At 45.7% G+C, this 26,842-nt stretch overlaps 1 protein-coding gene across 3 annotated transcripts in view; it reads right to left on the bottom strand.

Annotated features, from left to right (window-relative positions):
* The window catches only part of KDM2A (lysine demethylase 2A), an 87,446-nt gene extending 63,810 nt beyond the window's left edge, over positions 1 to 23,636 (bottom strand). The window contains exons 1-3 of one of the 3 annotated variants that reach the window (XM_034767742.1): positions 23,545 to 23,636; positions 22,775 to 22,802; positions 19,656 to 19,760 (exon numbers count right to left, since the gene is read on the bottom strand). In XM_034767742.1, the coding sequence (XP_034623633.1) occupies positions 19,656 to 19,760; positions 22,775 to 22,802; positions 23,545 to 23,564 (153 nt within the window). In that variant the 5' untranslated portion in view covers positions 23,565 to 23,636. Of the gene's footprint in view, positions 1 to 19,655; positions 19,761 to 20,226; positions 20,280 to 22,774; positions 22,803 to 23,544 lie in introns of those variants that run through there. The other 2 variants (XM_034767744.1, XM_034767746.1) reach the window with 2 other exon arrangements.
* Positions 23,637 to 26,842: the final 3,206 nt, after the last annotated feature.

Genomic DNA, 26,842 nt, shown 5'->3' on the forward strand with positions numbered 1-26,842 from the left:
GAGGACTTGCTCCATGATTTTTCCAGGGACTGAGGTGAGGCTGAATGGCCTGTAGTTTCCCAGATCCTCCTCCTTCCCTTTTTTAAAGATGGGCACTACCATTAGCCTTTTTCCAGTCATCCTGAACCTCCCCCGATCACCATGAGTTTTCAAAAACAATGGCCAATGGCTCTGCAATCACATTTGCCAACTCCTTTAGCACCCTCTGATGCAGTGCATCCAGCCCCATGGACTTGTTCCTTTGAAGTCTGGAAGACCCTGTGCAGTGACCTTTATGCAAAAACCATTTTCACCCTGATACTATTCTGATCCTTACCTGCCTAACCAGATAATTACTATACAATTACATAATTGGCCAACAGTTGTTAATTGCAAGGGAATTTTAAAAGTGGGAGGGGCAAGAAAAGGCAGGTACACAAGATACTGATGGACCAACACCACAGTCAACCTCTGCTCTATCATGCACTTAGTATTAGTTGTACAGACCCTTTTTCAAGGGGAAAGAGGTTGCCCAGATGTTGTTTCTTTGCAGGACCAGCCTGCACAGTACACCCTGCAGCCCAAACCAAGACATGGTAGTGAATAAGGAGACATCATGCTGTGACCTGATCTGTTTTTGAATACACCGCAGCAGATTTCCACAGTGCGCTCCCTTCTCCATTTTAAACTGAAGATTGTGGCCCAGCTCCCTTTGCTGTGGGCATCTGTGTATTGCTTACCAGCCCCAGGGTGGATAAAAATCAATGATTTAAAAAAAAAAAAAATGATTTTTTTTTATTTAAATCGGATTTTTTTGAGAAAATGTTTTTTGAGGAAAAAACTTATCTAAAGCTAGTTTTAATTAAGATACATTATAGCTCAAAGGTATCATCATGGAATAGGGATTATAAATTCTAATTCTATACTATGAGACAATATATTCATGTAACGTTTAAGAAAAGTTTTGTAAATGAGTTCCAACAGTTCATGGATTAGGGAACCAATTTTATGTAGTTCCAGGGGCTTCTGTATACATTAATTAGGTTAACTTTCTATCTATCGAATGGGACTCAGTGCTCAGTCTAGAAGATGCCATCAGAGATGCTTAATTTTGCAGTTCTCAAACTGTGGATTTGTGTCTCCAGAGAGAACATGCTTGTTAACAGCAAAAATGTTTTTAATAAATAAAGAGAAATAACAGACCTCAACCCTATTGTCCCTCTGCAAATTTGCATACAGAGTCAATCCCTTACCTCTCTCTAAAAGTGCAAAGTTTCAAAAAGTTCAGTGAATAGAAGATTGTTGGGGGGGGGAACAGAATGGACAAGGAGAAGAAGTCTGGAGATAAATGTGAGAAGGGAGGGACAGGCAGTAGAAACAAAAGTGAAACTGAGCAGCATATTCCAGAAATCTTGAGGTCTTTCTGAGTGTAGCCTTCATTGATTTGAGATCTACCATACCATTCTGTCACTAGAAGGGAAGCAATGTCCACAATGATCCTGTTGTATGTGCTTGTGTGACAACAGAAGGGAATGTCTTCCTTACAGAAACAATTGATACATCAGGAAATGCGCATACAGCAGAATACTTACAAGAAGTAGCAGTAAAAGCTATAACAAACTGTCAAAAAAATTCAAATGTCTAGTATGCAGCTTGGTCACAGACAATGCTGCAAATGTATCCAAGATGAGAAGAATTTTAGAAGAGTCTCAAGCTAATAACATACGGTTGCAGTGCTCATTTGATGCACCTCCTAGCCAAAGACTTCAGTGTTCCAGAAACAAAGAGTAATGTTGTTGAAATTGCAAAATACTGCCATAACAACCACTTTGCACCAGCTGCTATGAAAAAAGTGGGAGAACCCAAGCTAACTCTCCCACAAGACGTGCAATGGAATTCAGTAGTTGAATGTTCTGAGCACTTTATCAAGAACTGGCCTAATCTGATGACAGTTTGTGAACAAATTCGTGAAAAAATAGATGGCACTGTCACAACCAAAGTTCTCAACATTGGGTTTAAGAGAAATGTTGAACACATGCTGAATACCCTGAAGCCTATTTCTGTAGTCTTGAACAAAATGCAGGGAAATAGCTGTTTTATTGCGGACGCTGCTGAAAATTGGAACGAACGGAGTGAGATCTTAAAGAGAGAAATATGCAATGACAGAGTTAAATTACAAGCATTAAAAATAAATGAATGGGACAAGCACTATCTCCAGCTCCTTTTCTTGCAAATATTCTCAATACTCGGTATCAGGGTCAAACCTTAACTGCTGAAGAAAAGGAGTTGGCTATGACATGGACATCCAGCAATCATCCCTCCATAACGCCAACTATAATAAACTTCTGAGCTAAGGGTGAACCATTCAAGAAATATATGTTTGCTGATGATGTTTTAAAGAAAGTCACACCAGTGAACTGGTGGAAGTCACTTAAGCACTTGGATTCAGAGACTGTTGAAGTAACAATCTCACTTAACGGCTGTAGCTTCTTCTGCTGGTGTAGAAAGAATATTTTCCTCTTTTGGACTAATTCATTCCAAACTGAGAAATCATTTGGGACCTGAAAAAGCAGGAAAGCTTGTTTTTCTTTTCCAGATTATGAACAAACAGGAAAATGAAGGAGAAGACAACGGAGTTAGCTGCAGAAGTCAATATTTTAAGTTTCTCATGTTGACCTGGCTGACAGTCTATTTTTTTTTTTAATATTTCATTTAACTATTTTAGTTAAAAACAATTTTAACAAAAACAAACCAATTTAAAAAAAACTTGAATGTTTAACTAAATTCAAAAATTCATATGCTTGTTTTGTTAAATTATATGTTTGCTGTTGAAGAAAAAAATCCAGAATACACAATGTTGTTGTTTTAATTAAATAAAACAATTGAAATGTCTGTCTGGTGATGTTCTCCTCCTAATACAGCATGGCAAGAAAATCCTCCAAATATTAATGATTGACCTGTTGAATTGGAGATAGTTCACCTCCCAATGACTTCATAAATAATTACCTTTGGTAAATGAAATAACTAAACAATCATTACTTTTATAGCTATATCAGAAAATGAATCTGAAAAGTTTTCAAAATAAATCACTTTAAAAATGTATAGTGTGTACTTTCTAAAAATGAAACCTACATCCATCTCTGAGTTGTGAAGAATATGTATTAAGGTTATAACAACCAACAAGAATGCACTGTTATGTAGAAATCCATGATTAAAATCGAGTCTTCCTGACTAGTGATTTAAATCATTATTTAAATCAAATACATCCTGGCCAGCCCACTCCTTTGCTTCAGCACAACAGAGACTGGAAGCTCCAAATCTTGAAGCAGATAAAACTTTCCTACACATTTGGTGCTCTGCTGTTTGGAGTATTTGAATCCATTGGCAGTCAGAATCCTCACAATTTACTAGGGAGGCCAATTTTTAATGGGACAAAAATGCATGTTTATGGTACCATGGTGGACAGGCATGCTGGAAGCCATTGCATAGGACGGGCAAAGCTAGAGAATTCAGGAACCTCTCATGACATACCCCCCTCAATCCAATCTTCTAATTGCCTTCCAATACTGAGCAACCCAGCTAAATCCATCCAGCCATTAACATGTCCTATTGTCATTCCCCTCCATGTCTATGGAACTCTCTCCAGCCCCCTGCCTTACTCACTTCTTCACACCACACACCTCTCCAGCAGTGGCAAGATTTCTACTCTCCTCACCCACCAAGTTGTCAATTATTCTACTTTCCATCCCACAATGTTACTCACAACAGGCAGCTTGGGATCCCATGTGCATATTTTTGCATAAGGTGCCCCCAAACCTAAGACACTCTACACATACAGATTGTAGAAACCACGCACCAAAGAGCTTTCAACGACTAGGGAGCAAGAGAACTTCACTAGTTAGGCATGTTGCCTATAGCTGCTGCATTACCTTGACATTTAACAGATCTCAGCATCAAGTGAGGATTGCTGTAAAAGTATTTCAGTTTTGTTAGCACAATATCATCTGAGTGTTCTTCATACTAATGAGAGCTCATGTAATGAGGGGCTGGACTGAAGCCCAACAAAGCAGCTCTCACTGCAGCAGAGTCCAAGCTTGAATCAGTTAGAGGAGGATAAATAATGACAATTACACATTATTCTCCATTAATCCCAAACACTCAGAAGCCAGTGGTCACCTCTTAGATACCTTTTACATGCCCCTTCCCCATTTATTCCTAGAGGTAATATACTCTAAGGAAATGGAAAGCATAGATAATACTTCTACACAGATAACAGAACTACAGCTCTCCCTACTCATGCTGATCCTTCCACTTCCCATCTAATCTCCTTAAGGATGGCAAGTCTGAGGCTTACACCTGTCTGCACAATGGAATTCTTCAGACATTATTTCCTTTGATACCCACATCACCCCTCTACTGGCTATTTCCGCCTTCCAAGTGTCAGACCCATCTCTAATATGGAAGAGAATTGAAAATCCAGATTTTGAAACAAACTATGAGTTGTGTTCTTTTAAACACAAGGTCACATTTAAAAACGGATCAAGCTTGCTCAACCCACCTTATGTTTTAGGAATGAAGCCAGTGAACACGACAATGCTTTAGTCACTTCCTGCCTTATTTGTTGCAATTTCCTCCATAATCTTCCTAAATCTCTGCTCTTGAAACTTCAGGGGATCCAGAATGCTGCCCCCAAGTTCTCTCTATCATAGGAAACAGGAGCACAACATGCACCTCTCTTCCTCCCCGCCCCCCCAACATGTCACCTTCCCTAGCTTATCTTTTATTTTCAATTGAGAACAGCTCTCCTGGTTTGAAACTCTACACAAACTTATTCCATGAACTTCCCTACTACTCTCTCCCTTCCCCATACACCCACACAGTCTGCATTTCTTTAATCTTCATATCTCCTTTCCACAAAAAGGAATTTTTCATTCATTTGTGCATACTTTTCTGAACTCTCTCCTTCAAAACTAACCTGCATATATATACCACCACACCTCTACCTATACATCACACCTCTACCTTCACATGATGTTTACAAGAAAGCATGCATGAGAACTAGTAGCTGTTGCTTTGTTCATAAGCAACACCCTCATTAGCCACACACACTCCTATTCACCTCTTTTCATTTTCACCCCATTCTAACTAAATTTGGATCTTTTTACAGTACTTTGGCATCCATATACCCACCCCCAAATATATGTAGATTTAAACTCAAGTCCTCTGATGAGGCAAAGTAGTATTATCTATAAAAATAGGAAACTGAGGCAGAGATTTAAGCATCTTGCTCAAGGTTGCACAAAAATTATGTGGCATTTCAAGAATTAAACCCAAATCTCCCAAGTCTTATTTAACCTTAACCACAAGACCATTTTTCCTCATCTCTAATCCTTCCCTCAGCTCCTCCACAATTTACCTCCACCCACTGTTCCTTGATCACAATGACCTGCCTTCTAGAGTCCAAACAACACCACATCTTGTGTTGCCAGCTTTGGTGGGGGACAGTATAGTCATCCAAGCACCCTTTATTCTTTCCAGCACTAGAGCTTTTATAGTTTCAGCTCTGCTTTTCCTGAACTCCATCTCTATTCTTCTTCTCCCTCCTTAGCTGTAGGAACAGTTACACAAAATTCTGCAAGGCATGTGCTACTATGTCTCTCGCTGCAAAAGGGTGTGTGAAGGACCTTATACAGCTGAACTTTGTGTTGTAAGGTTAATAATATCCTGATTCCCCATGGCAATTTGGCTCAACCAAAACGACTGGACCCTTGAGGGAATTTATTAATACAGCAGTGTTATGTTACCTCTGTCCAACTTGAAGGTTTCAAACCTTAGCATAATAAATCATGCAACCCTCCATACAAGTGACCCTAGATATACTCTGCCAACTACTGCATAGATCTGAATGCTGACCTTAATCTGGAGTGCAGCCTGACACTGGGAAAGACAGGTGGCTAATTTTAGTAGTACTGCACAACCCATCCTCCAAAGAAGGGTTTCTGGAGAGAAAGCCATATTAAACTAACACTGACTGGCTGGTTTAACATGAAGAACCCTAGAACTAATCCGTAGATTTTTCCCGAGGTCTAATAATACTACTTACTGCTTTATGCTTTCAAAGTCCTATACAAGCTAACTGGCATTTCATACAGTAGGTGTTTATCCAGAATAGGACAGACTCAAGTACCAGGCTCATGATTTAGCAGGAATATAGTCAAAACCTGGAGACCTTCCAGGGTTTAAAGTTCCAGGAGGGCTTCCTATCACAAGCAGGGCTGGCACAGTTTCAGAGCAAGTGGGGAGGAGAGTGTGTGGTTTGTATGTTTTCTGCGGGAGTTATAGCTGATAGTGCCAAGGAGTAGCTGGACAATTCAGGGGCGGGGCATAGTCAGGCTCTTCAGTACCCACAGGCTGAAGAAGACTTCAGCAGCTGTTTACACAATGTGTACTGATGGGAAACACTGTTTAACACTAGGACCCATGATGAGTTTTTGGCCAGGTCAAAAACAGGTTCTTGGCAGCTGCCTCTGACACAGGAATGCTGTTCCCAACAAGGAACGTGGCAGTGCCATGCTCTGCACAAGCTGCTGGCTGCATTGTACTTTATACCCTCTTCCACAATGTCACCCGTGTTCCTGATTGGCTTATCACTTCAGAAACAATATTCTGCCTATGGAAATAAGAACAATCACTCACTCATGGAAACATACTCCCTTTACTGTGAAGCGTTTTTTTTGCTTACATTTGACAGCTTAAGTTTAAGTAAACTATGAAAGACTGCCCTGGAGATGATGTCCTCTAGTAACAGGACAGGTAACACAACCTTCTTCCATAATACCCCACCTGTATGCCTCAGCCTAGTCTAGTAGTTAAATATTCATTGGCAGTGCTACCAAACAAGGGCTGAGAAACCAGACTACCAAACAAGAAGGTCTATGAATGACAGCATACTGGAGTTAAGACATAGCATCCATGCTGAATTTCTCAGACCTAGATGAGGACTCACTGAGGCTTTGCATCACTACTCTCCCCGAGTGTCCCCAGTATATGCACTATGCACTAGACCCAATCAACAGCATGTCTCTTTGTTGGCTCTTGTTCTGTACTGGTGACAAAGCACCTTAAGAGTGATCAGACAGACTTCTCCAAATAAACCAGAAGGGAAGTAAAAATGTGTAAGCTTAAATTACTCACTGCCTGTCCTCTCTCATGACACCTTGATAACTAAGTTGCAATGCTCTCAAATCTCACAAGCTAGACAAGGCTGGACCAGGACAGTATTTGGACAGTAGATGTTGAAAGATGTCAACAGCATGGGAAAATTTGGGTTGCTGTTCCCTCCAAATCAAGTCCATCCATTAGACAAGACATCCCAAGGCCCTTACCACTTCTGCTTAAAGGGCCCATCCGTGGTGCTTTTTAACTGAAGTAGGGGAACTAACCTCAGGGTTTTTGTCAAATTCAAATTGCATGAACATGGCCAGTTACACTCACGTAGTTGGAGCCCTTCAGCTTCCCCCCCCATGTGGAATGAGAATCTCACACACATTGCCTTATGTATAGTGTTACTATGTAGCTGTCATGTTCCATCCCAGAAGTAGCTGCATTTTATCTTTAGGTGAAGCATTCGCTATACATCCCTTCGTTACTTCACAAGGGTACTAAGCAGATTAGTGAGCATTTATAAAGCACTTGGAAACACTCAGGTGAAACATGCTAGAGAAGTTATGGTAGTTGAATACTCAAGCTACACACTTCTCAGCCCTCTCCTCTCTACTTACAGCTGCTAAAACCTTCCAGTGCTAGCTCCTGCACTTGACTCCCAGAAGCACAACCATCAGAAGCTAGCTGCAGGGAGGAAGGACTGCATGAGAATAGAGGAAAGTGGGGCATATTATGATTCATTCTAGCCAACAGTTAAATTCAGCAGCTTCCAAATCTGTTGCCTAGGACCTTGTACCTCTCCTCCTCCTCTTCTCCCAAACCCTCAGGAGACTGGATGTTGAGTAAAAACAGTAGTTTCTCCAGTCTGTACCCAGTCTTTATGATCAGCAGCAGTAAAAGCCACAGGCATTTATCACACTGTGCATGTCTACACAGCAATTAAACACCTGTGGCTGGCAATGTCAGCTGACTCAGGCTCATGGAACTTGGGCTATGAGGCTGTAAAACTGCAGTGTAGATGCTCAGGCTTGAGCCCAAGCCCTGGGATCCCCCTCTCCTCTCGCGGGGCCCCAGAGCCCAGGCTCAAGCCCAAGTCTAGACATCTACACTGCAATTTTACAGACTCAAGAGCCCAAGTCAGCTGACCTGGGCCAGCTGCAGGTGTTTAATTGCAGTGTAGACATACCCTCTGTGGAGCTGCCTCTTCGCCACCAAAAAAAAAAAAAAGGGTGTAAGCTACCCCGCTGCAAAATCCTAGTGGGGATAAGGCACAGACAGTTTTTATTGTGATACAACTGGGTGAAGTATTAGTACTGGCCTTGCTTAGCTACGTCACAGTAAAACCTACCCGCATCTCATCTCCATTAGAATTTTATAGTGGGATAGCTAACATGCGTTCGTTTTTTAACAGCATAACTACTACCTATTTTGGCAGTGAAGAGACAGCCTGAATTCTGCATCCTCCCTGGTGCACAACTTGTGCAGATGTATAACAAAGAAAGACACCTCTCCTTAAAACTTCTATTCAGTTTAAAGAACCTGTGTTTGACAGAACTGTTATTTACTACCAAAGCTTTGCCATACTGTAACCTGTAGCACATTTCACATCACCATACTTCAATCCAGTTTGTTTTAGTTAAGCTCCTGGAGTCTCCACCGAGATTCAGAGTCCCTGCACAGAGAGCTCACACTGTTTACTGCCAGTACAGTTTCTACAGCAACAGAGACAAGCAGAGCATAAAGACACAAACATTGCCCTTATTCAGTTCTCTTTTAGGGAACACCTGCACAGAATTTGAACAGGTATAGTCCTCTCTAAGAGAGGCCTTCAGAGCTGAAGGTGAGAGAAATCCAATCAAGCGGACTCAGCATCTTTTCCTGCTGCCTATACACATTACTCCCTCTCTCCTGATGTTCAAGTTACATGCTAGGTTTTGTCCCCAAGTTTTTCAGAACCATCTGAGGTATCGACAGAAGTGCTATGAGCAGCCTGTGGGCTGCTATGAAGTCTCTCCCTTTTCCACCACTGCTTTCAAAGGTCTCCTTGTTCACAGTTGCAGGGGTACAGCTAAAAGGAGATCTAGAGTAGACACCGACCTAAAGGAATTTCTATGAGCCTACCTTTTCCCCTTCTGTATGCCCTGGATTAAGCCACACATCTAGGGTGAAGGGAGCTCTCAGTTCCTAAGGACCATCTAGATCTTGGCATCTCTGCTGAGATGGAACCCAATTGTGGTGGTAGTTTTAGGTTTCATTTATAGACTGACACTCATTGTGCGAGTGCCTCATATAGAGGTGCTTAGGACAAATCCATTAGTATTCCCATTTTGCAGATGGTAAGACTGAGGTACAAAGAAATTCAGTAACTTGCCTATAGTCAAGCAAGAGGTCTCTGGTAGAAGTTATCAACAGAACTAGACCGCCAGTGTTGCAGACCAGTGCCTTAACCAGCCATCTTTCCCTCTCGATATAACTATTGCTTCACTAGGAACTGGACTAAGACTGACTCATGTCTCAGACCATTGAACAGTTGTGGGAGGTAACCACTTTCAGACACTACCAAGTTGGGCCATACTGGAACTGAATGATGAGAGAAAAAAATTCCATATCCCATTTCCAAATCCTTGTGCCCTTCCCTGAATGCTCCCCCTAAAGGCAGATAACAATCCACACTTGTTCATTATGTGCATCACCTTTCCACTCCAGCTGATTCTCGATCCATTCCAACTCATTCTCCCTCAAACCTATTTAGCATTAGGGTGCCTGTCTCCTATTCCTGTCTTCCTGCTCTGAAGTATTGAGAATGGGCAAATATCAGAGGCTGGAGAGACTCCAGCCAGCAGGGGCAGAAGCAGCCAAAGCAGCGACCTTTGGACTTTCAGAGAACTGTCTACAGTTTTGACTGGACTTTCTCTGCCCCATGCTGATTGGCTGTTTACTCCAACCTTCCCACTCCCACCTCCTCACAGAGTCTTCCCCTCAGCTTCACCTCCACAGTGTCCTCTCATCCTCTTCTCTCCTGCCCTGTCCCCCTCTGCCCTTTTTGTTTTCTTTAGCCCCAGAGTTAGTTTTTTGGGCATATCTTTAATGGAGCCTCATATCAACAGAAATGATCCCCTTCTAGTTAAACCCACCCCCAAAATAATCATGGGACTAACCTGTCATTTGCTGCCATTACATGGCACACTCTCTTTGTGCGTTATATCCCTTCTCCCATCATGTGAGTGAATCATCTATTTAGATTGTAAGCTCTTCAGTGCAGGGGCCATCTACTACTTTCTATGCACAATACCTAGCACAATGGGTCCCCTACATTGAGTTGCCCTTAGGCACTACCATAATAAACATGTTAAATACATTAGATAGACCAGAGATCTGACCTACTATGGAAATTCTTATACTGCTAGAAGGGAGGTATTCCAGACATGTCAGTCTAGTGGCACCTCGGCACACTAATCAGGAACTGGCCAATAGTGCTGTATTAATATATTAGAGACCATAAATAAGAGCAGAGCTCAGTATTGCCAGGGGTGGGCAAACTACAGCCCGTGGGCTGGATCTGGCCCATCAGGGCTTTGGATCTGGCACGCAGGATTGCCACTCCCCTGGCACTGCGGGCCGCGTGCTGCTCCCGGAAGCAGCTGGCACCACATCCCTTGTGGGGGAGGAGGGAGGCAGAGGGCTCTGCATACTGTCATCACCTGCAGGCACCACCCCCAGCAGCTCCCATTGTCCAGGCACCGCAGCCAATGGGAGCTTTGGAGGAGGTACCCACATCAAGCTGTGCGCGGAGCCCTCTTCCCCCCTCCCCCGGGGGCAGCAGGGACATGGTGCCAGCTGCTTCCAGGAGCAGCGCGGAGCCAGGACAGGCAGGGAGCTGCCACCCCGGAGCTATTCCGGGTAAGCGGCACCAGGCCAGAGCCTGCATCTCAAATCTCAAACCCCTCCTGCACCCCACACCCTAGCTCCCTGCCCTGAGCCCCTTGCCGCACCCCTCCTGCACCCCAATCTCCTGCCCTGAGCCCCCTGCCGCACCCTGCACCCCTCCTGCACCCCAACCCCATCCTGAGCCCCCTCTTACACCCCGCACCCCTCCTTTGACTCAACCCCTTGCCCTGAGCCCCTTCTTGCACACCATACCCCCCCCCCCATACACCCTGCATCCCAACCTCCTGCCCTACATTCATGGCCCTGCATCCAATTTCCACACCCAGATGTGGCCCTCGGGCCAAAAAGTTTGCCCACCCCCATTATTGCACATATACAACACTGATTATGGCAGGTCTCTCAGATCCCTAATTTCCTTCTCTTTCACAGTGATGAATATCTCTGGGCATTGTCATGTGATCATAGGATTTAACTACAAATCCAAACAAAACAATGACTGCATAATTCTGAAAGCCAATGAACTGAAAGGTCAACAACGGCCACTGAATTAACTTTCAGAGTTCATACTAGCCATTTAGAGCCCTCCACTAAGCTCATCCACGTCCTCTCCTTCACTGGAATCAGCAAATATGGTCTGTGCATCACGAGTTCTAACAGCTTTCCCCAGTGGCAGGGAGCAATTGCCCCAAATGTTTGCACAGACAATAACCTAATTCAGTCTGAGGTAAGAGCTTTTGTTTTTCTTCTAAACACAGTGCCACTGCCCCATCACATGAAGTACTGTCCCAAAGGGCCACTTGCTGAACTGCAGACCCAGAGTTGGGACTAACAAATAAGGATTAGTGAATAATAAAAAGCCAATGGGGAGGAACAGGTATCCTAACGAGTTAGTAACACCTCCAGCAGGGATAACTCCATAAAAATATTCAAATATTCATGCTCATTAAGAAGAAATACTGATGCTACTTGCAAACTTTGTTTAGTATGGACAGGCAACTGGAAGTGCTTATCTGCTGTACTACTAGTCTCTTCGGCCTGGTCTACACTGGGGGGGCGGGGGGAAGGGGGGGGGGGAAGAGAGAAACCAATCTAAGATACGCAACTTCAGCGAAGTTGACGTATCTTAGATCAACTTACCTCCCATCCTCATGGCACGGGATCGACGGCCGTGGCTCCCCAGTCAACTCCACTTCCGCCTCTCGTTCTGGTGGAGTTCCGGAGTTGACGGGGAACGCGTTTCGGGGATCGATCTATCGCGTCAGACGCAATAAATCGATCCCTGATAGATCGATCGCTCCCCCCACCCCCGATCCGGTGGGTAGTGTGGAAGTACCCTTCAGCTCAGTCAGCACTGCAGCTTACAAATCATGTTAAAGGGATAGTCAGCTTTTTAAAACAGCTATGTTAAATAATAGAGCAAATGAGCCTTTTAAAGGTTTGTTTAAAGGCATTTATCTCCTGCACATCTCAGCTGAGAGAAAATGAACACAATTGAGTCACATTTTAGTCTTTTTCCTTCAGATTCTCTCATGGGTTAGCACAGGGCTGCAATGTTTAGGATGCAAATGCTGCATGGAAATGCTTTTTTAACATAACTGTTCCACTGACATTTCAGAGCATTCCAAGTAGTCATTTCTACTGATATTAGGTTCCATTAAAAATATGTCCAAAAACTAAGTTTGGGGCTAAATATGAGCAGTCTCTACAAGACAAGATAGTTTGCTGCTCACACATTGTTAGTGAAGTGAGCCTGAAACCCATTTTTTGAGGCCAAGGGAAGGAGTGAGTTGATTGAAGTGATTAGTCTCACAAGTCCTGTCTAGACTAGGAAAGTAAGGTGTGCTTAGCAGCTATGATCACATTACAGCTGAAGAGCATTCAGCCACACAAGATTTCACCTAGTTTGCTGGAGAACCACTTTAGTTGGTCCTCTTAGGTAATTTAACAAAGCATAGCCTGTCAAGGTAGGTGCTCACAGAGCATCTGTTCCCAAACTGGGAGGCAGTCCTAGAATATGAATATGGGGTGAATGCAACCCTTCCAGATTCACATGCAAGTATATTTGGCACCTCTCACCCCCAAGCATCCACAGCTGCATGCATTTGGCGATCCAAGCCACCCCCCACCCCCACCCCAGACAGCCATAGCTGCAAGCACTTGAATAACTGGGATCAGGACTTGAAGTGCTACCACCCATGACACTGATCTCTTTTGTAAAGCACTTTGAGATCTAAAGTCAATTGCTAGCTATTACTACTTGGTACAGGCCAATACAAGAGACCCTAAGGCCAACAGAAGCCAGAGAAATTATTCTGATGAAGGATCACCCCAACATCCCCCACTGCTAGGAAGCCAAGGGCTACTTGGCTTCCTACCCATTGGGGCTTATATTTTGATGCTAGCCTAGGTCTGATCAATTTAGAGCCTCCAGAGGACAGAGGCCTGGTCTACACTGCGAGGGAGAGTGGGGGTGGGGGGGGGAATCAATCTAAGTTACGTAACTTCAGCTACGCCAATAACATAGCTGAAGTCGACGTACTTAGATCGACTTACTGTGGTGTCTTCACCGTGGTGAGTCGACTGCTGGCGCTCCCCCGTCGACTCCACCTCTCGCGGCGGAGGAGTACAGGAGTCGACGGGCGAGCATTCGGGGGGCTGACTAGATGCAATAAATCGACCCCCCGCTGGATCGATTGCTGCCCGCCGATCTGGCAGGTAGTGTAAATATACCCTTAGAGTAGAAGACCCTGCTCACTCTTAACTCCCTATAGCTATGATTGCTGTAGAGCAGTGGTTCTCAACAAAGGCTCCAGGACCCTTTAGGGGGCTGCAAGCAGGTTTCAGGGGGACCAGTAGGACCAGTGTTAGATTTGCTGGGGTCCAGGGCAGAAAGACGATGTCCCATTGCATGGGGCTGAAGCCTGGGGCCCTGATCCCCACCACCTGGGGCTGAAGCAGAAGTCTGAGCAGCTTAGCTTTGCAGTGCCCCCTGTGGCATGGGGCCCTGGGAAATTGCCCTGCTTGCTACCCCCTAATGCCAGCTCTGGCTTTTATATGCAGAAAACCAGTTATTGTGGCACAGGTGGGCCATGGAGTTTTCACAGCATGTCTGAGGGGCCTCAGAAAGAAAAAAGTTGAGAACCCCTGTTGTAAAGGATGGGGCTGTGCCCACTCTTCCATTTCTGTTTCTCCTCCCTTGGGGTGAAATAAGATTTTGCCCTTTTTCGTGCTCCCAACTCCCAGCATAGCATTCTGAGTTACAGTGGTCTAGCCAGTTTCACTGCTACTCAAAAACAGGAAGTATAAAACTTACTATACTCGTATATTTTACTCTGCTGCAAAGGGCATTTTCCTAGAGAAAAGTCTGTCTCTCACCCCTGCCTTGAGTGCTTCCCCAAAACACAGACTATGATCCTTCCTACAGCACGATGGAGATCAGTGTCAGGAATTGTGGTTGAGCACCTTCCCTTATTCTACGACTCCACACACTGTAAAGCATATCTGAACTAGTGTCTGGAGGGATACTGCGGACATCAAACATATCAAAGCAGGTTCACACTTTGCATGGAAGAGCTTTCACTTTGTGCGGGTGGGGACACAGTTTCTCTCATGCAGAGCATCTGCAGATTTCACATGTGGATCTAGTCAAGAGGTCAGGCCAAGCCAGTACTTAAATGGGAGACCTCCAACAACACCTAGGGTCAGTGGGAGGAGAGTAGGTGGGAAGCAGTATCGGTGATTCAATAGGAGGCATTTTCAACTATGACAAAACAGCCAGCATGGGATGTATACAATGTACAAAAGGAAATGCAGCCTTTCAAATTATAGGTATTGCAGTAGGGTCCAGAGGCCCCAATCAGCAATCAAGACACCCATCGTGTTAGACTATGTACAAACACAAAGAGATAGTCTGAGACAAAGACCCTTGGCCTTGATGACTTGACAACATAAAAGACCCAGTGACCTGCAGAATTTCCAGTTAAGGTAATGACAGTTTATTGCTCTACATTCTAGTCAAACTGCTTTGACTAGATACAATGTTATTGCTCTTCATTTCCTAACTTAAACTTCATTACTGAATGGTTGTAGAACAATTTCAGCGGTGGGTGAATCAATCCCTAATTTCTCTCCCAAGGGTCTTGCAAGTCTTAATTCGTGTGTATATGGATAATGCTTTGAGTTCCACTGACTAATGAGAGGGTGAGACTTCTCATTCCTGTGATTTAAATATTCCCCCCCAGCATCCTTAGATTGCTGAAAGGATTAAGAATATGGAGTCTTTCACACATTGGTTCTAATCCACCCTTCTAGTACTGACTGCATATAGCTCCCACCAATGACTATTTTTGCAACTGACAGTATACGAAAGGCACTTACTTGTGTTTCCAGTGGAACATTTTTACACTATTAAAACTACAGTTACCATCCCATGCTCTTACTGACATCAGAGAAGACAAGATTTGAGTAGGCCTTGGAGACTGAATTCCCCTTTCACTGCTATAAATCATTAGCCAGTACAGAAATTCTTTTTATACCAATGCTATTTAAAAGTATGGTTGAATCTAACCAAACTGATGTGGGAAGCTGGGATTACTTTGCTCTTGTGCACTGAAACCAATGATGCTCCACTGACAGGAAAAGAATCTCCAGAACTAACAATACCTTGGCTCCATACCACAAGAGTAAGGGGCAGTAGCTTTTCAAACTAGATCCATTTCTCTCCAGGACAAACTGTGGAACTCACTATCAGAAGGGACCACGGAGACAAGTACAGCTTTGGGAGAGCACATGATAACTAAACACATTTGTGGTTCTGTGAACTCAGATAGTGATGCAAGGGTAATAAAGTCTCATGTTTCAGCCAATAAGATGATCATAGAGGAATCTTCCTCTTATACAGCATTCTACAAGTGGCCAAGTGCAATATGGAAAGAGTTTTAATTTCCATCTGAAGCATCAGATACTGGTTGCTGCTGAAGATATGATCCTCGACTAGTTGGACAAATATTCTGATGCAATATGACAAATCAGACTCTTCAAAATGACCAGACGACTAACTGGAAAGCCTTAACTCATGTACTCCCTACAATGTCCATCTGTACATGTCTGCATGAAAACAGAATTAAGCGGTGTCTTTGAGTATGAAAAGTATTGGATTCACAGCCCCAGGAGAATGAATTTTTCAGTTCATTCTTCATAAGTAGAGCCTAAACATCTGCAGTTCATGCTTCCTACTCAAACTGCCATTCCTGCCAGCATGGCCATGCAGGCGCCAAGTAGGAAGTTCAGTCTCCATGGTGGTCAAATGCCTGACCCATAGACTTGACGTCCACTTGGTGTCATGTTGCTCACTCAAATACATTCAGGCCTGCTCTACACCTAAAAGTTAGAGGGAGTCACCTACATGACTCAGCGTTTTTGAAAACTTGTGCCCCCTGTGTGATGTAGTTACGTCGACCTACCCCCACCGCTCAGGGCTGTGAAAAATTGTGTGTCTTGTGCGATGTAGTTAGGTCAACCTACCCACACTGTAGACACAGCTAGGTTAAAGAAGCATTCTTCCATCGACCTAGGTACTACTTCCCAGAGAAGTGGATTAACTACAGCAACGGAAAAACCCCTTCCATCGATGTAAGAAGCATTTACACTATGGTGCTCCAGCATTCTAGCTGGGCTGCTGTAGCACAGACATGCTCTCGGACTCCTCAGAATCAAAGCTTGCAATTAGAAGAGTTTCTAGCCTTCTTTGCAGCCATGATTACGTTCTGGTTTTATCTGTAAAGTTAACTGATGAAGTGCAGTCTTCTTGAGTCTGCTACAGCCCGAGACATTAGCTAGGACAGGGGCTCTCAAACTTTTTTTTGCTAGGATCCCCTTTGAAAATATTTCAGACTGTGATGATTGGCCCAAAAAAGTGACTCCCCCTCCTCTCCATACCATGCCACCTTTACTGCTGCTGGGGGCAGCACTGCCTTTAGAGCTGGGTGCATGGCCAGCAGCAGCTGCTCTCTGGCCACCTAGCTCTGAAGGGCTCGGACTGTCAGCCCTGCACATGGCTCACAGCTGAAACCCTAGCATGCATGGGGGCTGACACCTCGTGAACCCCTGAAGGGTCACGACCCCCAGTTTGAGAACCCCTGGGATAGGAGAATTACTTTTCCAGCCCATTCATCTCAACAACATGTTAAATAGTTAATGCTGGCAATAAAGAGTTAACCCCAACAGATCTTCAACCACTGATCATTTTTAGCAGAGGAGATTAGGAAGGGGGTGGCAATGAAGCCCAAATAAAGTGGTAGCGTGGTAAATTGGAAGTCGCTACAGAGGAGAAAGCGGCAGACATTTACAAAACGTTAGTAAATTAAACATCATGACCCCCATGTAACAGATCTCCCTGTGAGACAAAGGGTTTGCCAGTATAGATATACCAGTAGTGCTACACAAGCCGCCCCCTCCAGTGGAGGCAGCTTATGCCGGCAAAATAACTCCTTTTGCTTACATCAGTTAACGCTATCAGAATAAGCCATAGGGGTAAAAGGACTTTTTGCTGGTATAGTTGCATCTATAGTAGGGTTTTTGCTCACCTAGCTAATGTTGGTTGTGGGTGTGATTTTTCTGGCAAAACTACACTTACTTACCCTAAGGCCACAGGAAGACCAACAAAATCAGGTAGAGAACCAAGCTTATGACTCAGTCCTCTGCTCTAATTCCCAGCCATGCTCCTTCTCCTGTGGTCTGAACTTAGTTCAACACTGCTGTTTATTCAGCTCATAACATTTTGTTGGAGCTAAACCACCAATACTACTACAGCTATAGGTAAAAGAGCCCATAGTTCATAGTAATTTTAAGTTTGATGACTACAGCCATTTTTAACAGGCATGGCTGGCAAACAATGACAACTATACAGCCTGTAGCAGTTACTTCAGAGTTTCCCACAGAAGCCATAAGGGGCTGGAAGTATGAAGAATTTGTGTCTTTCACTAAGATGTTTTCTGCACCAGATGTTTAGCCTGCAGATTATATCCACAAAATTTAAGATGCAACAGACACTATCCCCTGCTATACACAGTCCTCAAACTAGAACTTTATCATTAAGTCAAGATGAAACATGGCCCTAACTTCTCCTTCCTCTTAGGAACAAATTCTTTAGTGGGAATGAAATCAGTTACTCTAGAGATTACAATTGCTACCTCACCTTTACAAGATGAGCACTAGTGCTCTCTGTAGGCTGTTAGGGCACAGAAGTAGCGATTGACTAGATGACAAGGAAAGTGACCATTCCCCCTCTCTGGGAAACCTAATCCTAGAGATCAGTGCACCACTTCACTAGACTTCATGCCAACTGATTTTATTTCAAAACGTTAAAGGATAAAGATTTAATTGCAATAGTCAAAAGCCTGAGAGTTAGGGCAGAGAGACCAAGCTGACCATGCAGCTTAGCATGACTTCTCCATGAAGTGGGAATGAAAGAGAACACCAGCTTTTTTTCTTTTCTCTTGATGGGAACTATGTCTCAGACACAGACACCATTAATAAAATCTCAGATTCTGTAAGGGAAGGTCTAAACTTAAAATGCTGCAGCTGTGCTGCTGTGGCACTACAGAGAAGATGCTACCTATGCCAATGGAAGAGATTCACCTCTCAGTATAGGTACTCCACCTGTACAGGAGGTGGGAGCTATGCTGATGGGAGAATTCTCCCATCAATTTAGCACTATCTACACTGGGGGTTAGGTCAATTCATCTGTGTCGCTCAGGGGTGTTGGGTTTTCACACCTCTGAGCAATGTAGTTATAGCGACCTACTTTCCTAGTATAGATCTGGCCTCTGGAGTGCGAATACTAAAATAAGACAAACACACACCACCAGTTCCAACTAACTTCAGCGTAGAGCCTATTTCCTTCGGGCTGGTCTACACCGAAAAAGTACATTGGCATAGCTATGTCTCTCAAGGCTGAAGCTATGCCAACCTAAGCCCAGTGTAGACAGTGCTAAGTTGACAGAAGAATTCTTCTGTTGACTCAAGGAGGTAGATGATTAAGTGAGAAGAAAAGCACCTCCTGTTGTTGTACAGCCTCTACAATGAAGCTCTATAGTGGTGCAGCTGTGCTGCTGTAGTGTTTTAAATGTTGACAGTCACTGGTTCAAAGTATACTCAAGACAGATTTGGGCCAATGTAATACCAACGGAAAGCCGCCCCAGTTTAACGTACACAGCATCCCAACTCCTCCTCTCCCCATCTGCCCCAAATACTAAGAGATGCCTGTTTTGTCACAAGTAACAACTATGCCAGTTTCTTATGTCTGAAAGCATATTCTTTGACCTGTGACTTTTCCGTTTTTGAAGCTTAAATAGCCATGTATTGGGCTGGTAAAAACCATGGTTATAATGTCCCCCACAATAAGACACACTTGTATGATGTGAACTGGAGACATCAAATGATCTGATTGATTGCCCACCTAAGTGGTTATATGTTTCATTGTATAAGCTGGAGATGCTAGTCTCATTGCTACATGGGACGGTAACAAGCCTGCTCCCACTATAAAGCCAGGGAGTTTTTTGGGGGTTGAAAGGCAAATAAAGAGATTAACAGTGAGAATTTGATGGGTAAAAGTGAATACTGACCAATCTTTGGCTGTAACGGATCCTCTCTTCCTCAGGCTCCATCTCTGACTCTTCTGAAGAGAGTGAGAAGGATACTCCAGGGCTACTGTCTTCCTCCTCTTCCTCCTTAGTAACCAGAATGAAATAGTGAAAGATTACACACAGATATTAGAAACGCTCCTTTAAGCCTTCATTTCTTCATTTGTAAGTGAATGATTCTGTAACATTGTGAAATACTATGTATAGAGGCCACAGAACAGCAATGGGCTAGCTCCTGCAAAGCGTTACAAAGGGATCTCACTGAACTGGGCGACTGAGCAACAAAATGGGAAGTGAAATTCAATGCTGATAAGTGCAAAGTAATGAACGTTGGAAAACAATCCCAACTATACATGCAAAATGATGGGGTATAAATTAGCTATTACTACTTTAGAAAGATCTTAGAGTCATCATGGATAGTTCTCTGAAAACACCCACTCAATATGCAGCAGCAATCAAAAAAGCTAACATGTTAGGAACTATTACGAAAGGGATATATAATAAAACAAACAATCTTATAATGCCACTACATAAATCCATGGTATGCCCACACCTTGAATATTGCATGCAGTTCTGGTCACCGCATCTCAAAAATCTGTACTAGAACTGGAAAAAAGTACAGAGAAGGGCAACATCAATTATTAGGTGTATGGAACAGCTTCCATATGAGGAAACATTAGAAAGACTAGCACAGCTCATCTTAGAAAAGAGACGACAAAGTGGGGATATACTCATGGTCTATAAAATCATGGTGTGGAGAAAGCTAATATTTACTCCTTCACAAAACAAAAACTAGGGGTCACCTGATGAAATTAATAGGCAGCAGGTTCAAAACAAAAGGAAGTATTTCTTCACACAACGCACAGTCATGTGCGAACTCATTGCAAGGGGATGTTGTGAAGGGAAAAAGTATAACTGGGTTCAGAAAAGAATCAATGGCTATTGGTCAAGATGGTCAGGGACGCAACCCCATGCTCCGAGTATCCATAAACCTTCAACTTCCAGAAGCTGGAACTGGATGACAGAGGATGGATCACTTGAAATTGCCCAGCATAGCCATTCTTATGTTCCCCTTTCTCCATTAACTCCTTGGGGTTCTAGCTTGGCCCCAGGTGACTAGTAATCTGGAGTCATTATCATTTTCTGGTCTACGTGAAGTGAGTTCATATTCTCAGTTCAGGGAGATGCCTCCACATTAGAGTCATCGTTAAGCCATTCCACTTTGGGATCAAAACCATGCTGGCTTCAAATGTATATTTAAACATATTTGGTGGCAGCAGGGCTGTAGAATGGTTTTCCCAGAGAATCAGATGTGTGTGTCCGAGAAGCACGTCTCCTAAATCGTGCTGTAGACTCCGCCTCTTGATAGTTTGTAATGTGGTTCTCTGCAGCTCCCCCCTACCCTTCAACAACAAATCCACATGGACTCTTGTCAGGGAAAATGTGCAGAAACTCTTCTAACAGTATTTCAACATACTTGCGGATAACATGACTGACTCCAGTGTGGACAGATTCCACAACTCAGAATTTGCCTCACTGTAGTGCTATCACATGGAGGTGCTCTGATATAACACTGTTTCATCTTTTCTATACGGACAAGATAATGCTGTATTATAACTACGTTAAAAAGCCCAATCTTTATGGACTTGTCTTTCCTAGGCTGTTTGGGGAAATCTCCCACGGTTGGTAGCAATAGGAGTGATAGCATAAAAAGAGCTCAAGCAGCAATTGATGTTTTCACCACCAAGTCATATCTACCCATTATGAGCAAGATCAGACAACACGGTAGTTAAAGTGCCAGTGCCCTGTTTATACTAACTCTTCTGCCACTGCTACCACCAGTGACTTAAAGTTTATATAGACCAAGAATTCTCAAACTTCATTGCACCGTGATCCCCTTCTCACAACAAAAGTTACTACGAGACCAGGAGTGGGGACCAAAGCCTAAGCCTGCCCAAGCCCCACCACCCCGGGCAGGGAGGCCAAAGCTGAAGCCCAGGGGGCCTGTACCCTGAGCCCTGCCGCCCAGGGTGGAAGCCCTTGGACTTTCGCTTCAGCCCTGGTCAATAGGGCTCAAACTTTGGCTTTGGCCCTGGGCTCCAACAAGTCTAAGGCAGCACTGGTGACCCCATTAAAATGGGGTTGTGGCCCACTTTGGGGTCCCAATCCACAGTTTGAGAACTGCTGTTATAGACAGTTTACATGGATTGAGCGTGGTCTAATAACATAGTCAGTTTTTTTCTTGTGCACAGACAAGCTACGGTAGAATAACCAGCGCACTAGTACATAATAAGAGTGCAACAACACATGGTAAATTACATAGTGTAGTTGTGGTCTAACAGACCCCCAACCCTAGTAGTCTCATCAGAGCAGGTCAGTTCAGATATTGGCCTACAGACTTAACTCTCCACTCCTCATTCTTAGAAGCGATCTTGGGCCTGGGCAGAGAGGCAGCTGGTTGGGTTGGTGAAAGGAGATAGCATGGCTGCTGCCGTGGTTTGATTGTGCTGGGAAGACATTCAGGATGTCAATCTCTGGGGAACTGTCAATCCAGCATCCTTCAGTAACACAGAACTCGCTTTAAATTGCACAAATTATTAAAACAGAAGTTTGACAGATGTCAGTTGACTTGCCAATAACAATAAGTCTTAACCTAATCTCCCTCTTCAGGAGTCAGGGAAAAACCCCTTACAAAGTTTTGTATTTAAGAGTAGTAAAAGACAAGCGGGAAAGAAATCCCAACAACTCTTTCTCCCTACCTCTGGGATAAAACCAACCTCTTCCCTCACCCCACCCAGTGCCTTGCTCCCTCTCTCCAAAAATGTTTTTAAAAACATGAAACAAATGAGAACAGTGCAATGTAGTAAAGAGATTAAACAATGCCTACATACAAATCCCAGCTCATCTCTGGGGAGAAAGGCAAAGGAGAGATAATGCCAGTGACTGGCTGCTCCCAAGAAGCCACAATAAAATGCGTGGTTCACTGAGTTACATAAAGTTGGAGGGGTCGAGGAGCAGGGAGACCCTGGGCACTGGAGAGGTCACTAGACTCATCACTGTTGGCAAAAGCAGGGGGATATGAAGAAAATCAAGTCTCTCACCAGGTCTCTTCTTCTCCTTTGTCCTTTTCTAGGGATGAAAAAAGATTCAGAAAAATAAAGAGAGGAGAAATTAAATCCCACACATGGCTGTCTTCATCTTGGGTGCTCAGAGGATCCTAGTATCCAAAAGGGATGGCAAGTTCCAGGAAAACAGCTCTGCTCGTAGAAGGGGATCAGGACAGTCTCAGGGTGCCTGCAACGCTCACCCTTTTCAGCATGGCTGGGAGCAGCCACACAGACACCCCCCCACCCCAATAAAATCCTCACACACCCAGTGAACAGACTCACAGACAGTTACAGGCAATGCCCCGGGGGAAAGTCACCCCACCCCCAAATCAACCCCCACCAACCCCAACATATCCCAGCCCCCCACACCACCAAGCCCCAACTCACCCCAGCCCCCCACCTCAAATCTCCACCCACCCCCTAACTCACCCCACCCACAGCCCAAATCCCCTGCCCCACCCCTCAATCACCCCACCTCAAATCTCCCCCCCTAAACTCACCCCAAGGGAGGTCACACTGCGGGTGCCCCAGGACTATGAGGGAGTCACTCTGGGGGTACCCTTCCCCTAACTCGCCCCTAATCCTTCCCCCCTCTCCCCAACTTGCCCCCCGGCCGCGGCCGCCGCCGCCGCCTCCCCGTCCAGACCCGACACCCCAAGGCCGAGCGTCCCCAGCGCCCCGCCCGGCTCTGCCTCAGCGATGGCGGGCTCGGCACCCCGCTGCCATCCCCCCACTCCCCGCCCGGACTCGCTTCCCCTCCTCACACAGGAGCAGTCGCCGCCATTTTGAACCCGTCAGACTCTCACATACACACACAGAATCGGCCCGGCCACTACACTGCGCCTGCGCGACCGCGACCTCCTCCCAAGCGGCTTCCTCCCTCCCTCCCTCCCGTTCCGAGCAGGCTCCTCTGGCCGCGCACGCGCAGCGACTTCCCTCCCCCGGCACCGAGAGAGCGACGGGCATTCCCACGCGGCGCACGCGCACGAACCTCACGTCCTCCGGCCGAGAACGCCGGCACAGGCGCTTTGGCTCCACTTCGCAGCTACACTTTGGCGCATGCGCAAAAGCTGCGCCACGAGTCCGACTCCGGTCTTGGGTCTATCAGCTTAATCCGCCCGGAAATCCGTGCGCATGCGTAGTAGCAATAGCCAGTCTTTACTCCGAAGGGCTCAGAAAAGGCACAGCGGGTGACAGCGGAGGGGGAGTGGACTAGAGCTAGGGGCTCCCCCAGTGAGACTCCCCCACCTTTCCCCACACAAACCTGGGACACTCTCAGTGTGACCACCCACGCCGCCCCACACAGTCACGGGGCATCCTCAGTGTGACACCCCCCATAGCCACAAAGCTCCTCCAGTGTGACCCCTCACCCTGCCCACACAGACCTGGGGCACGCCCCCAGAGAAACCCAGCACCCCTCCCCACATAGCTATGGGACTCCCCCAGTGTGACCCCACTGCTTTGCACATAGCCATGTGACCCCCCACGCCTCTCCACACAGCTTGAGCGCTCCCCCAGTGTGACCCGCACACAGCTCTGGGGACACACACTATAACCCTTCAGCCACCTATTTGTACAGGTCCCTGAGGGTGAATGGGATATACCCATCCCAAAGACCCATTCCCACAGAACTCTAGGTGGCCCTGAGACCCCTCCCTACAAAGCCCTGGGGGGCATACAGCATATCACCCCCAAGATCCCTCTCTACACAACCCTGGGGGTTCCCCCAGTATAATCCCCCCTAAAGAACTTTCCCCACAGAGCCCTAGGACTGTCCACTGTATAATCCCCCAAAGACCATTCCCCACAAAGCCCTGGGGTGCCCACGGTATATGTCCACAGTATAATCCCTGCAGACCCTGCTCCCCGCACAGTTGGGGCACACACAGTAGAACGCCTCTGAGACCCTTCTCCCTAGAGCTCTGGGGATAAACACAGTATCACTCCCCCTCCCCAGATGCTGGCATGGAGGTCACGCTGTATCATCCCCTCTGCCCTCTCAGATTCCAACCCCACACCCCGAAGGCACCCATGTAGGAATAGTTTCCCCATCCCACTCCTTGCCTAGGGCTAGTTGGAGCTGGGACAGGAAACCAGTAAGTCTCCCAATCTGCTTTCTTGTTCATCAGAATCTCAGCTCTCATGAGAAAATAACAGAACTAGAGTTTCTAGCTGTCACAAATAAACCTTGAAAACGTGACTATCTGTAACTGGTGCAGAGAGGCCATGAGCAGAGCACTGATCTGGGGCCTGGGTTTTATTCCCAGCTCTGTCACTGCCCTGCTGGATGACCTTGGGCAAGTTGTGCTGTTTCTCTGGGTCTCAGTTTCCCCATCTGTGAAAGGGGGTAATGATGCTGACCTCCTTTGTAAAGTGCTTTGAGATCTATGGATGATAAGTGCTATAGAAGAGCCAGGTATCCTAAAGATTTCTTTAAGATAACAGACCAACTGCTCTGCTTTAGCTAAAGCTGAGATTTGCTGTTTAACAGATGATTTTTCAAAGTGCCCTAACATCCACGCTTACTCAGATTGTCTTGAAAATGCCCGTGCCTCATAGGGCTCCAGAGTCGGCTAAGAGAGCCAAATTGGGGTTGTTACATAAAGAGGTCCCTGAGATACAATGCCCCTAAAATATGTGCCATCAATATTTTCCAGCCCTTGTAACATTTTGTTTGCACCTAGGTCAGAGAACTGACTTGGAAGGAAGAAGCAGGTGGTTGAGTCCCAAAGCCGCCTGGATTCCCTGATGCTATACAGACCCCAAGCCAAGGAGTCTGCTAGGGATGTGGAACCATCCCGATGGAAGGACCTCAGCACAGACTGTTGTCCCTGAGATCCACCCACACAGGAGGGCCCACAGTACTGAGGCTGTAGCGATTCCCACAGGGTGTCCCCAGCAGCCAGCCCCTTCCCCGTGCATTGATTCTTGGCCACCAGCCAGCCCCTTGCAAAGAGGGTGGACGGTGCAATGCAAATGTCAGAGCCCCCTTCTGTGTGGAAGGGTGTAAATCCCCATCAAGAGATGGGCAGATCCTGGGGCGCTCCACGGGCTTCAGTGTTGGAGATTGGAAGGCCAGAGCTGAGGTTGTACCAAGCGGGTCCGGCAGGCTGGACTGTGTATCTCTTATTGCCAATGTGGCTCCCCACCTGGCATGCTGGCTTTTGTGGATTGCTTTCTAAGGCACTTATTTCTCCCCATTCATCGTACGGGGAGCCTAGGTGCCCCACTTGGGCTTTGTGGATCACAGCATTTTCCTGTGACTTTCTAAGTGTCTGTCCACACTTAAAAGTTAGGTCGACATAACTACAGTGCTCAGGGGTGTGAAAAATCTGCACCCCTGAGTACTGTAGCTATGTCAACCTCACCCCCAATGTATACACAGCTACTGGACAGAAGAATGTTTCCAGCCTCCTAGCTCCTGTTTCCTAGGGAGGTGGAATTCCTACAGGGATAGAAAAACCCCTTCTGTCAATGTAGGAAATGTCTACGCTACGGCGCTACAGCACCCACAGTGTAGACATGACCTGAGTCCCTTTGTAAATCTGGGCCTACGCTCCCCACTTACATTAATTTCAACAGAAGGTAGGACCGTAAATGCCTTTGATGATCTGGGCCTGACCATCTGTAGCCTGGAACAAAAGGGTGGAGAGTGTTCACATTAGCAGCTACAAATGGGCTAAGTACCTTTAGTTAATTGGCAATTAAGGTACAAAAACCCAGTGAAGACAAACCCATATGAAAAGCAGCAGGGGTATTTCTTCCCATCTATGGATTGTGGGATCTGCATTGCTGGATGTTTCTGCTCTCCTTCTCCCCTGGCCTGCAAGGATAGTGAATCACCCTCTGCTGTCTTTATGAATGGCAAGAATGGGGGTACATGGTAGGGTTACCATATTTCAACAAGCAAAAAAGAGGATGGGAGGAGCCCCGCCCTAGCCCCGCCCCTGCCCCTCCCACTTCCCGCCCCCCCAGAACCCGCAACCCTCCCCCCGTTCCTTGTCCCCTGACTGCCCCCTCCTGGGACCCCTGCCCCTAACTGCCCCCCGGGACTCCACTCCC

This window comes from Trachemys scripta, chromosome 4 (genome assembly GCF_013100865.1).
Source record: "Trachemys scripta elegans isolate TJP31775 chromosome 4, CAS_Tse_1.0, whole genome shotgun sequence".
Classification (NCBI taxonomy): domain Eukaryota; kingdom Metazoa; phylum Chordata; order Testudines; family Emydidae; genus Trachemys; species Trachemys scripta.